The sequence below is a fragment of the Nycticebus coucang genome, chromosome 5, assembly GCF_027406575.1.
Source record: "Nycticebus coucang isolate mNycCou1 chromosome 5, mNycCou1.pri, whole genome shotgun sequence".
NCBI classification, from domain to species: domain Eukaryota; kingdom Metazoa; phylum Chordata; class Mammalia; order Primates; family Lorisidae; genus Nycticebus; species Nycticebus coucang.
In genome coordinates, this window is record NC_069784.1 from 31,809,333 (window position 1) to 31,821,353 (window position 12,021).

A 12,021-nucleotide genomic window follows, 5' to 3' on the forward strand; every position below is an offset into this window, starting at 1 on the left:
TACATTAGAATGTTTATTGCAGCTCAATTTCAATCACCAAGATGTGGAAACAGCCTAAATGCCCACCCACCCGGGAATGGATTAACAAACTGGTGTATGTATACCATGGAGTATCATTCAGCCATTAAAAAAGCTAGAGACTTTACATCTTTTGTATTAACTTGGACAGAGGTGGAACACATTCTTCTCAGTAAAGTGTAAGAATGGAGAAGCAAGAATCCAATGTACTCAATTTTAATATGAAGCCAGTAGACAATCTAATACATACCTACAGAAGAGAAAAATGCAAATCAATTCAAGGAAGGGGGTGGGAAAACAAGGGAACAGGGCAGGGGATGGGATGGGAGGTTAAGTATATGGCACACCTCTTGGGGGCAGGACACAATTGTAAGAGGGACTTTACCTAACAAATGCAAAACCATGTAACCTAATTCTTTGTACCCTCAATGAACTTGAAGCAATAAAAAAAATTAAAAAAATAAAAATAATAATAATTCTTAAATTGTTTAACACCTCAGAAGAAAATAATATAGAACCGGTTCTCCATCTCTCCCCTTTTCTGTCTAACAGATTGAAAATGCAATGTTTCACGTACATTATAAAATATATTTTATCCCAAATGAAAATCTGTCAAAATAATCTTAGCTAACTGATGATCCTAAGAAGCAGGAAAATCTTTGTTCAACTTTCAACAAGTGTACTAAGCAAAGAGCTCAAAAGAAATGATTAGGCCATGGAAATAATCAGAATTGGACCAAGTAAACTGTCACATAGCAAAGCTATTTTTATTCTGAACTGACAAAAGGTATAAAACTCTATGGCCATGAAATATAATAAATGGAGTGTTATTTAAAACCAGTATGATGAGTATGACTACTAGGATATATACATTAGAACCTCTGGAAGTTAACCACTCAAGGGACTGGAACAAACTAATCAACATAAGAAACTAGGCTGACTGTACTGATACGTACAGGTGGTGTGTCCAGTCCACGAAAATTACGTCAACTTGAAGTGGTCAATGAAGGGAGGTGGTCAGCTATGGAGGTTCTACTGTGTGTATGTGGGGGGGACATATTAAAGTGATAAGACAAATCTTGACTAATCCATTATTACCTTCAAACTTAAATTTAGAAAAATTTTATTTTGGAGTCAGCAAGTTTTCCATTTATCTGCTTGGATATGAAAGATACTATATAAAGATGCTATTTAAAAACAAATGGCAACTGTACATGGCTGGCTAAACATTTACAATTAAACAATTACATAACCTCCAATATATAGCAGATGATGAGCCATATAACAGGGATGTCAGCAAGACAGCCAATCCAGAAGGGGATCATTTTGTGGCGTGTCTCAGCCGAGCTTTAAGTAAGACTACTGGGTGGAAATTTATTCTTCCCGTATTTTTATATATACTAACACCAGCTGCTGTCAGGAAACACATCTTTGCAGTCAGGGCAGCTGACTTTTTAAGAAAGAAGAAAATTATAAAAATATTATGCGAACTGTTACCAATCTTTCGTTTGTTTTTCTTGCCATTCTTCACATCTTTTGCCCTTTAAAACTGGATTCCAGGGATTCACTTTGCAGTTAATCTGTGAGTTATACTCAGTAACAACCGTCTTGCATAAACTGATTTCATAAGTAAAAAACTGCTTTTCAATGATTTTGTCAATGCATGTCTATTCCCAAGTTTTCCAGCTTGGTCTCCTCCTTGGGTGTGCATCCTGAAGAACTGCCGAAATAGCAGCAACAATTAATGATCTCATAGGGAAAAACTCACTGCCACAGGAAGCCAAGCACTGTTGAGTGAACTTCTTTCTTTTTGGTCACTTGTTTTATACTTATCCGATAAACCAAAAGGCCTGTTCAATTTGTTATACAAATGTGCATATCCACCTAGGACTGAAATTAACATTATTGAAAATGTCTATATTCAGAGTCCTTCAATGCTTTGGGACTCTGAGCTACTTTCTGGTATGGAAAACAGACTGAGCATCTCCATCTCCAACGGATGCATGCTGCCTCCTGTGATAACCAAGGAATGCAACGGCTCTCCCAAGTCCACAGTACACATTTGCTGTAAAGTGCCTGCTACGATCTTCTGGTCTTCAGCTCCAATTCTGGCTAAGCCAACACAGAGCGTCTCCTCAGTAATTGCTATTCAAAAAAAAAAAAAAATATTGCCATTCAATTCAGCAAACAGATCATTCTGTCCAGCCTGTACTCAGATTTACATTAGTACCACACAAGTACCTTAAAAGAAGCCTCAAATACCTTAAATATCCTTAGCTACTCATGGACCAATTGTCCATTAATTCATCTGAGGTTTTTTATAGTCATATGTACTATCTGACATATAAGTATTTATTTTACCCTTTCAGAATTCCAAGGGCTTAAGAGAGTTTAACCTTTAGGACTTGGTAAGCTATCTCTATATCCATAGTCTTTACAACTGCATGGTGTTCATCTTTAGATGAGTAAAGAATGTCCATTACATCCTTATATTTGTAATAACTTGCTTGAGATACGTTCATATCTAAGATATATTGGGAAAACCATACAATTATGAGATAAATACACAGATTGGAGTTTTTTCTTGGCAACAGAATTAGACCAACTTAGGTCTTCTCATTTTTTAAAATGTATATCTCTCTTAGATGGTGGTTGTGAGGGCTAAGATGATGACTATGAGAGTATTTGGTCAACTATAGAGCCCTTAACAAATAATGCTCAGACGCATAACTTTTACTTTTAAGCTTAAAATAGCCACTCTTAGTCAACTTCAGTATTATTCAATCTGGTGCTACAGCTAAAGGACACATCCTTTTAATGGTTTTATTATCTAGTAAGAAAAGTCCTGATTGAACAACGATTAAAGTGGCCAAATGAGCCTTTCAAGAATAACCTTTGGAATGCAAGGAACTCTGCACAAAGTTATGGATATAGAATACCCTTGCACACTATTTGTCTCACGTTTATAATGAGGCCTACTAATGAGAATAAAATCAGCAATGACCACTCAAGAATCTCTTAACGTATCTTTTCTATCAGGGTACAGCTGCCTTTTCTGCAGGGTACAGCTGCATCTTCTGACAGAATACAAGAGGTTCATTTAAGAACTTTTTTCTTTTTCTCCCCTAGAATATGACATTTAAGAACTTCTTAATGAAGATTTACTAACATGGGTGGCACCTGTGACTCAGCAAGTAGGGCGCCAGCCCCATATATCGAGGGTGGTGGGTTCAAACCTGGCCCTGGCCAAACTGCAACAAAAAAATAGCTGGACATTGTGTTAGGGTTAGGGTCCCAGCTACTTGGGAGGCTGAGGCAAAAGAATCGCCGACAGCCCAAGAGCTGGAGGTTGCTGTGAGCTGTGACGTCACAGCACTCTACCGAGGGAGAAATAGTTAGACTGTCTCAAAAAGAAAAAAAGATTTACTACCAATAAACATTTTATTATAGTCCACACCAGGTGTCTAAAAATTAATAATATAAAAATAAATTCTCTTATGCTTAAGCTGAAGAAAGCTATTCCTGATCTCAGTGTTGAGAATGATAAAAGAATATATTTTGCAGGAGAGAACTGATGAGGCTAAAATGAGTATTACCAGATTTACATTAAATTTGATTGATATTTAATCTGTGAAAAAAATCCTCATTTTCTGGAATGGTGTTAATTTCACTATAAAGAACTCCATTATTTTTCTTTTAGTACAACTTGAAACCTGTGGAATTTAAAATTAAAAAAAAAAAAAGAAAGAAAAGAAATAGTGCAATGCAGAAGCACTGACTCATGCTTCGGTGGTGGCGTGTTAATTTGGGGTGTCATTCACTAAATCATGTACACATCCAAAGGCAGCAACACAGGAATAACACGAGAGCCCTCTAGGGTCCGGAGTACCTGGTTCTTCTCCTCGTGCTCTCTGATTTTGAACAATCTCCAGAAGCTGCTGGGCTGCTTGGTTTACACTCATGTACCGAGGCGGCTCGTAGATCTTCCTTCCTCTGTAAGTATAAAACTAGATGCCACTGTTCTTAGCCATGAAATTACATACACATTATTAGTGCAATTACTACCCTCTCCCCCAGATATACTCAAGTACCACAGCCTACATTCTGTTTGAAGATTTTACATGACAACCATTTTAAGTACACCCTGTAAAGCCTGGATACGGTGACTATTTAAGTTTCTTAAGTTTTTTCTTTGTTTTATTCCATCTGTACTCTAATTTCACTGAAAGGATGGCAAGAATAAAAATCCAACAATTTAAAGACATATCTAAATCAAAGTTATCTTTATTTGCAGTGATGCTTTGTGCAAAAATAATTCAAGTAAGTATCAACTTGGTCTATACTTTAACTCAATCAGGTTTTATAGTGTTCCTTTTATGACTATGTTTAAACCACATATTCCTTTTTTTACTTCTTCCTTTAAGAAAAGTAAACTAAAACATCCTAGATGGTGACATATGTTTACTTCCATATGCCTTAAAAGCCTACCGGGTTTTCCCAATGATCATCATAAGAAAAATATAACTTTAATAGCTTAAAAACACACATATAAATTATTTTAGTGGCTCTTAAAGCAACTCTCTAAATCAGGGGTACACAATAGAAATGTAATGCAAACTACAAGCATAATCTTAAGTTTATAGCAGTCACATTAGCCAAAAAGTTTAAGAAAGGCAAAATTAATGTTAATAATACATCTTATTTAATCTAATACAATTTTAGACACCTTGCAATTGAACTCTGGGAATAATTTAGCATTTATTCAAATAAAAATTATTAAAGAGATTGTTTTGCATGAAGTCTCTGATATCTGGTTTGTACTTAACAGTACATCTTAATTTGAGTATTAAATTTTCACTGGAAATATTTGATCTGTATTTAAATGTCATAAATACAGCTGTGAAAGTATTCTTATATATTGAGGTTGTTCCAAACATACTTAAAAGTTTTCTAATAATTAAATTGAGCATTAGTTTTAAAATAATTGAAATTAAATGAAAAAATCAGTTCCTCAGTCACATTAGTCCCGTTATGAGTGTTCATTGGTCCTATGTGGGTAGTGCTTACACTGGGCACTGCCTCTCTAAGCAAAAAAGGATTAGTACTGCGCGGCGCCTGTGGCTCAGTGAGTAGGGCACCGGCCCCATATGCCGAGGGTGGCGGGTTCGGACCCAGCCCCGGCCAAACTGCAACAGAAAAATAGCCGGGCATTGTGGCGGGCGCCTGTAGTCCCAGCTGCTCGGGAGGCTGAGGCAAGAGAATCGCTTAAGCCCAAGTTAGAGGTTGCTGTGAGCCGTGTGATGCCACGGCACTCTACCCAAGGGCAGTACAGTGAGACTCTGTCTCTACAAAAAAAAAAAAAAAAAAGGATTAGTACTATATTATACATATGAAAAAGAAGGCACAGAGATGGAAGTGACGTGCCCAAGAGCATGCAAGTGGAGGCCGACTTGGGACTCAAAGTCACGTCTTCTGAATCCCCCTGCATTACTTCACTCCACAAATACTGAGCATCTATTGGGTGCCAGCCACTGTTCTCAGCGTTCATATGAAGCCTACTTCCACTCTCTTATGCTGCTTATTATTTCATAAAAATAAAAGTGTTAAAGTTTAAATTATCAGTGAAACCTACTTTACAACAATCTGTTGAACTCCTGTAGAATGTATTGAATTATTCCAGGAACTGCAACAGATGTAAGCATTCTTAGAGTAAGACTTACTTCATCAGATTTTCCAGAGACTGCTCCTTTACTTTGATGTCTGTAAGAATAAAAACAGTTTTTTTCAGTACTTTATCCAAAATCCTATGTGTGAATGTCAGTTAAGTCACTTAAGTTTTGGGGAAACATTCTTCCCAAGTCTCCAAAATGCTCATCTCAGAGTTTGTTGACAGTCTTCCCTCATACTTACATCTAGCCACTTTCTTATAGAAATACAGAGAACAGAAACTTGTGCTTGTGCATAAAGGCCACTAGTTAAAAAACAAACATGAACTTGGCCCTGAGACCACCCTGCTGTGATCTAATTTCCTGCTGGAAAAGAAGACAAAGGGAAGAACTAGATAAATATTGGCATATACACCACCTAACAGCTAATCAAAATCCTTTTCATTTCTACTAGCTGGAATCTGCATAGACCTAACTGAAAAACCTTGTTATATTCCTATTATTACTTATTTTTCAGGCACTGGAATGTAAGTTTCAGTGGATATAACATAAATAGAAAAAAAGCTTCTCATCAATACATTTTGAAGAGTTTTTTTCCTATAATGAATAAATAATACCAAGTATTCCTACTCTTAACAGACACTGCACCAGGCACTGGAATCCGATGGGGACCGAAGCAGACTTGCCATCTGCTCATGAAGCTGGATGGTCCCAGCTTCACAAATACTGGATCCTTTACACTCTTTTTATCACAACTCTTCAGCTTAACTATTTGGTAAAAGGTAAAAAAGCAGAATCACTCTACATCCTCACAGGAACTCAGTACACAACAGCAAGACCAACAGCTGCTTCCTGTTTTACATGCTGGACACAAATGGTTCAGCCAAAGTTTGTTTTTGCAAAAATAAATACAGTGTACCTGATGAGTCTTTGGTAGACTTCTGCAGCTTTCCTCAGTGATTATAAAAGTTTTTTTTCTGATAAAAAGGATACTGAAGAGTTTACTTGGAAATTATAGCAGAGATTAATCTTATCCATGTATTTTTAAATGTTCTTGGAACCAGCACTGACAGTATTTTTCAGGTTAGAAATACCATTACCTATTTAATATTTCTACTTGTCTGGCACACACGGGTGAAAAAATGAACCTATGTTATTGAAAATGTGGCCTCTAATACAGCTAATGGTGTAACTTTTAGATTTTCTTTAAAAGGCATTTCCAATATTTTTAACAATTTATTTATTCACCTTAAGTTCCTGAAATATTACTTGTGATAGTAAGATTTTCTTCATATTGTCAGTTTCTTTTACTTTTTTGATGACATGCTTTTCAGAATTTGATTTAATTTAACAGTGTAGAAGGCTTAGAATTTTTTACAGGCAAATGCTTTTCATCAAGCATTAAGACTGCATTAGCAAATCAATCGCAAGCCAGACCAATATTACTGTAATACTACAATCCCTTATCTTCAGCCCAGAATTTTTTCTAGAATGTAAACTCCCCTGTGCATCTCAGTTCCAGGACCTACCACAATGTGAAGAACCCAGGAGACGCTCCACAAATGTCTACTGAACAAGTTTACTCACAGGGCTCTCCTACTGCCTATCTCGCAAGGCGTCTTAAACTACCCACCCTTTAAGCAACGTGGGTCCCTCTTCCTTCAGAAAGTCTTTGTTGACATCCCCTCAAATCCTTTTTGTTCCTCGAACAACTTATACAATTAATTGTATTAACCTCTAATTATTATCTAACCTCTGGACGTAAATTTTAAATTCTCTAGCATGATTTATTCTAATTCCTACAGCACGTGGCCCATAGCAGGCATTCAAAAAATACATACTAACTTAAATAATGAGAATGCCAGATGATTAAATGATGAGAACTATGGTTTGAGGATCTGGAAGCATGACATCCTATACTTCACACCCTGTTCCTGCTTTTGTTAACGGAGCGAGGAAGATATATTGTTTAACCTTGTTTGTGTTTTCCCAGGAAAGCCAAGAAAAGATGTGGCTCTTAGAGAACTCAAGAGCCAAAGTTCTGGTCTGTCCTTCCTGATTCTCCATACAATAGAACTTAATTGTTCTTTAAACTTTCATGCGCATAAAACATTATTTCCAAACTAGATTTCAAAACTCTGAGGGCAGGGGCGGTGCCTGTGGCTCAGTGGGTAGGGCGCCAGCCCCATATACTGAGGGTGGCTGGTTTGAACCAGGCCCTGGCCAAACTGCAACAAAAATAGCCAGGCGTTGTGGAGAGCGCCTGTAGTTCCAGCTACTCGGGAGGTTGAGGCAAGAGAATCACCTAAGCCCAAGAGCTGGAGGTTGCTGTGAGCTGTGATGCCGAAGGGGGACAAAGTGAGACTTTGTCTCTAAAAAAAAAGAAAAGACTTTGAGGGCAGAACCTGAGTCTAACACTCCTTAGTATTCCAAAACAGCCATATTGGGCAGAGAGTAATTCCTCAATAAATACCTGTAAACTGGTTTTCTACCTGCTTTTCTAACACTTTCCAGAGGACAAATGCTGCTTACTCTCCGTCTCCCCATTTTTAATGGATATACAGGGAGGTTATGAAGTAGCCTGCCTCTCAGACTCTTCACTCCCTGTTCTGTTTTTAAAAACTCTTGGTTTTGTTCTAAAACACACACATGCACTTTTTTTTTTTTTTTTTGGAGATAGTCTTACTAGCACCTTGACTGGAATGCAGTGGCATCCTCATAGCTCACTGCAACCTCAAACTCCTGGGCTCAAGTGATCCTCCTGCCTCAGCCTTCTGAATAGCTGGCACTATAGGCATGTGCCACCAAACCTGACTTATCTTTCCTATCTGTAGTTAGAAACAGGGTCTCACTCTTGCTTAGACTGGTCTCAAATTCCTGACCTCAAGTAATCCTCGAGCCTCAGCCTCCCTTCAACCCAGTGAACTGAGCCATTGCACCTGGCCTGAGCCACCACACCTGCACTCTTGTGTCCAAGCTCCAAGCTCCAATCTCCACCTTTCATCTGTCCCAGCAGAAGTGACATCTACTTCTACTACTTCCTCTAACAACTGTCCTTTCAGCAGCTGTCCTTCACTTATTCTGCTTTGACCTACTAGCTGCTGGCCTTAACTGGATTCAAGGTTGGGATAACAACACAAATATATCTGATGGCACAGCCCATACTGATTCACAAGTGCCTCATGATGGTCTTCTTGTTAGTAATGTGTACGAAAAAGTGAGATCAGCCTCTTTTCACGTGAAAAATCCAAGGGCAAAATTACAAAGCTAATTATAAAGCACTAAATCACACTGGCAATGTACTAAAATAAGAAAACCCATCATATCAGCTAATTGTGAAATTAGGCATAAACCAAAAATAAAAGTGTCTGAGAAGCATTTATGGCCTGATCTAGATCTAGAATTAATTAGGTGTCAATGTGAACAGAATAAAAGGAATGTATTCTGGCTGAAACTCAGTGAACTAGGAAGAGTTAAAAGTTTTCTGTGCCAGTGGGTAATCAGACCAAGTCTGAGAACATAAACTTCAACCAACTAACTTCCACAAATATTTACTGAATGGCTACACTGTGCCAGACTTCTGGACATAAGGAAAAAACCAGCGAGCAAGACAAAGGCCCTGCTCTTATGAAGCAGAGAAGAAGTCAACAAAGTTAATAAAATAATTCAGATGGGTGGTAAGACTATGAAAAAAATAACATATGGTAGGGCGGTGCCTGTGGCTCAAAGGAGTAGGGCACTGGCCCCATATGCCAGAGGTGGTGGGTTCAAACCCAGCCCCAGCCAAAAACTGGGGTGGAAAAAAAAAAATATGTACTGCAAGAGTCTCATTGAGGGGATTCCGCGTGTAGCACATTAGATAAAATTTCCTTCTAGACCAGGAGTCAGCAAACTCTGTTAAAGGCCAGACAGTAAATAGTTCAGGTTCTGAGGACCATAACGTTTCTGTTATAGCTCCTCATCACTGCTGTTACAGCACAAAGGTAGCCAGAGACGATACGCATAAATGAATGTGTGTTGCCATGTTCCAGTAAACCTGATTCACAAAACACGCAGCAAGGTAGATGTGACCCATGGACACTAGCTTGCTAGCTCCTGCTCTAGATACTAATCTCCAATGTCTACCCCGTAAGAAATGCAACCATTAGTAAAACTGAATGACCTTTTCAGTTAATACTGACTGGCTTCATATTTAATATTATACATTATAATGGAGAAAAGGTCATTATTTTGCAAATAATTTAAAAGTTTTTGGCAAACAGAAATCTTCCCTACTCTTTTGAGTATCAGACACACAAGGCTAAAATCCTGGGTTCTTTCTCTGCCCTCCTCCTGGGCTGTGTGTTGGATGTTTTGCTGGGTGATTTCACACACAGTCATCACTAAGACAACACAACTCAAAGTTGGATGCAAGGAATGATGCTAATACGTAAGCTTTTTGTTAACAGTAAATGATGAAGTAAGGACACGAATGAAAATTAACGTTTACAGTAATTTGATACTGACACAAAAGATTAAAGATTATAAAACAAACATTAAAAAAAAAAACAACACCCAACCCTAGTCTTTTACCACAAACAGATTGAGAAGTACTGCTCTAAACAACTCCACGAGGCAAGAAAGATTACTCCTATTTGAAAAATACCAAGGCCAAGGTTGAGGGATGTTCACAATATTCTCTAGCTAGTTAAGTATGGCACTGGGATTCTGTCTCCTGATTCCACCTGTGAGCACCACTTCAAAGTCATCAAACATGTCAGTAAGCTGTGTTCTGTTCAACAATCACAGATTGAAGTTTTGCTACCAGTATTTTGTTTTCCTACAATATATGCTATGAGAATATAGCTGATCAATCAATATAAATCAGTACAACTTCAGTGCCCCTACTGGAAAGCAAAGCCCAATCTCTTCTGAAGCTCAGTACCATTCTCAATGTTTGCAAAGCCAGTGCTCTCAGGTCTTTCCACACTACCTAGAAAACAGGATTTGGGCAGGATGGTACAGGGAAAGGAGGTGTGAACAACAGGCTATCTGATTCTACCAGTTCTGTCACCAATTAGCTGGATAACATTGGGAAAAATGATTCAATATGTTGGGCCTCAACTTTGTTGTAAAAGACTTCAATTAAGATGATCTCCAGAATCTCTTTCAGATCTACGATTCCATGTTCTTATAGCATAAATAACACAGTATTCAAAAAATGTCCCTAGGAAAAAGTGGGATGATGCTTGGTAAGAATAAATGTTCACTCTGAGTTGAATCGCCGTAGAGTGATAAGAAGAAGGTCTTGTTGGACAAATGGGTAAGATATGGATGCTGGAAAGGCTCTTCTTAGGGCACAGGAGGAAACACGTAAATTACGGCATGAACGCAGGACAGCCATGTTGTACCTGCCGTTTCTGCATTCATGCTGATATAGAATGCAAATCTGTGCAATAGAAGAGGTATGTCTTCCTGAGAACATGGCAAAGACTGTGGCAAGGACAGAGTGGCGAGTCACTGTTCTTTTTTCCTCTAGCTAATTACCATAGAACAGTTTTCACCTTAAAACAAAATCAAAATGAGAACAATATGATTATTCCACTCTGTAAGGAAACTCCAGGCCCTTACCGCGCGTAAGCACGACGTGTGCGTGCCACCGTGTCCGTTCCTTACCGCGCAAGCACGACGTGTGTCCATTCCTTACTGAGTAAGCACAATGTGTGCGTGCCACTGTGTCCGTTCCTTACCGTGTAAGCACAACGTGTGTCCGTTCCTTACCGAGTAAGCACAACGTGTGCGTGCCACTGTGTCTGTTTTTCTTCACTTTGTCCATGAAGCTTTCTGGTCTCCAAGTGTCTGTCCAAAAAACGATAGAAACCGTCTCTCCAAACCTATATAACTAGGAAAATAAAATTAATTAACAATGGAGCAATTCACTATTATCTCATAGACAAGCAGAGAATTTAATTCTTTGCAAATAAAATAAAAAGAACCAGACTTGAGATGAATATCACAGATAAAATATGTGATAAAATAAAAAGTAACAAAAGTACTCTTTGGTTTACAGAAGGTGGTATCTTCTGATGTCCCTTTTAGTAGTAAGCCTCTAGGATTTCTGCATTCTGCCTATGTAACAAATTCACAATTTATCTATGTCCTTGTTAAAAATACTGAAATACAAAGAACCCAGAAAGCACAGAAGCAAAAGGAAAAGAAGGGTGGCGCATGTGGCTCAGTGAGTAGGGCGCCAGCCCCATAAACTGAGGGTGGCAGGTTCGAACCCGGCCCAGGCCAAACTACAACAACAAAATAATAGCCGGGTGCTGTGGCGGGTGCCTGTAGTCCCAGCTACTTG

At 38.4% G+C, this 12,021-nt stretch overlaps 1 protein-coding gene across 3 annotated transcripts in view; it reads right to left on the reverse strand.

The window, feature by feature from the left end:
* The window catches only part of DPH5 (diphthamide biosynthesis 5), a 40,676-nt gene continuing 28,655 nt past the window's right edge, over positions 1–12,021 (reverse strand). For all 3 annotated transcript variants that reach the window (XM_053592336.1, XM_053592334.1, XM_053592335.1), the window contains exons 5-8: positions 11,445–11,565; positions 5,739–5,778; positions 3,908–4,011; positions 1–2,163 (exon numbers count right to left, since the gene is read on the reverse strand). In XM_053592336.1, the coding sequence (XP_053448311.1) occupies positions 1,940–2,163; positions 3,908–4,011; positions 5,739–5,778; positions 11,445–11,565 (489 nt within the window). In that variant the 3' untranslated portion in view covers positions 1–1,939. The remainder of the gene's footprint in view (positions 2,164–3,907; positions 4,012–5,738; positions 5,779–11,444; positions 11,566–12,021) is intronic.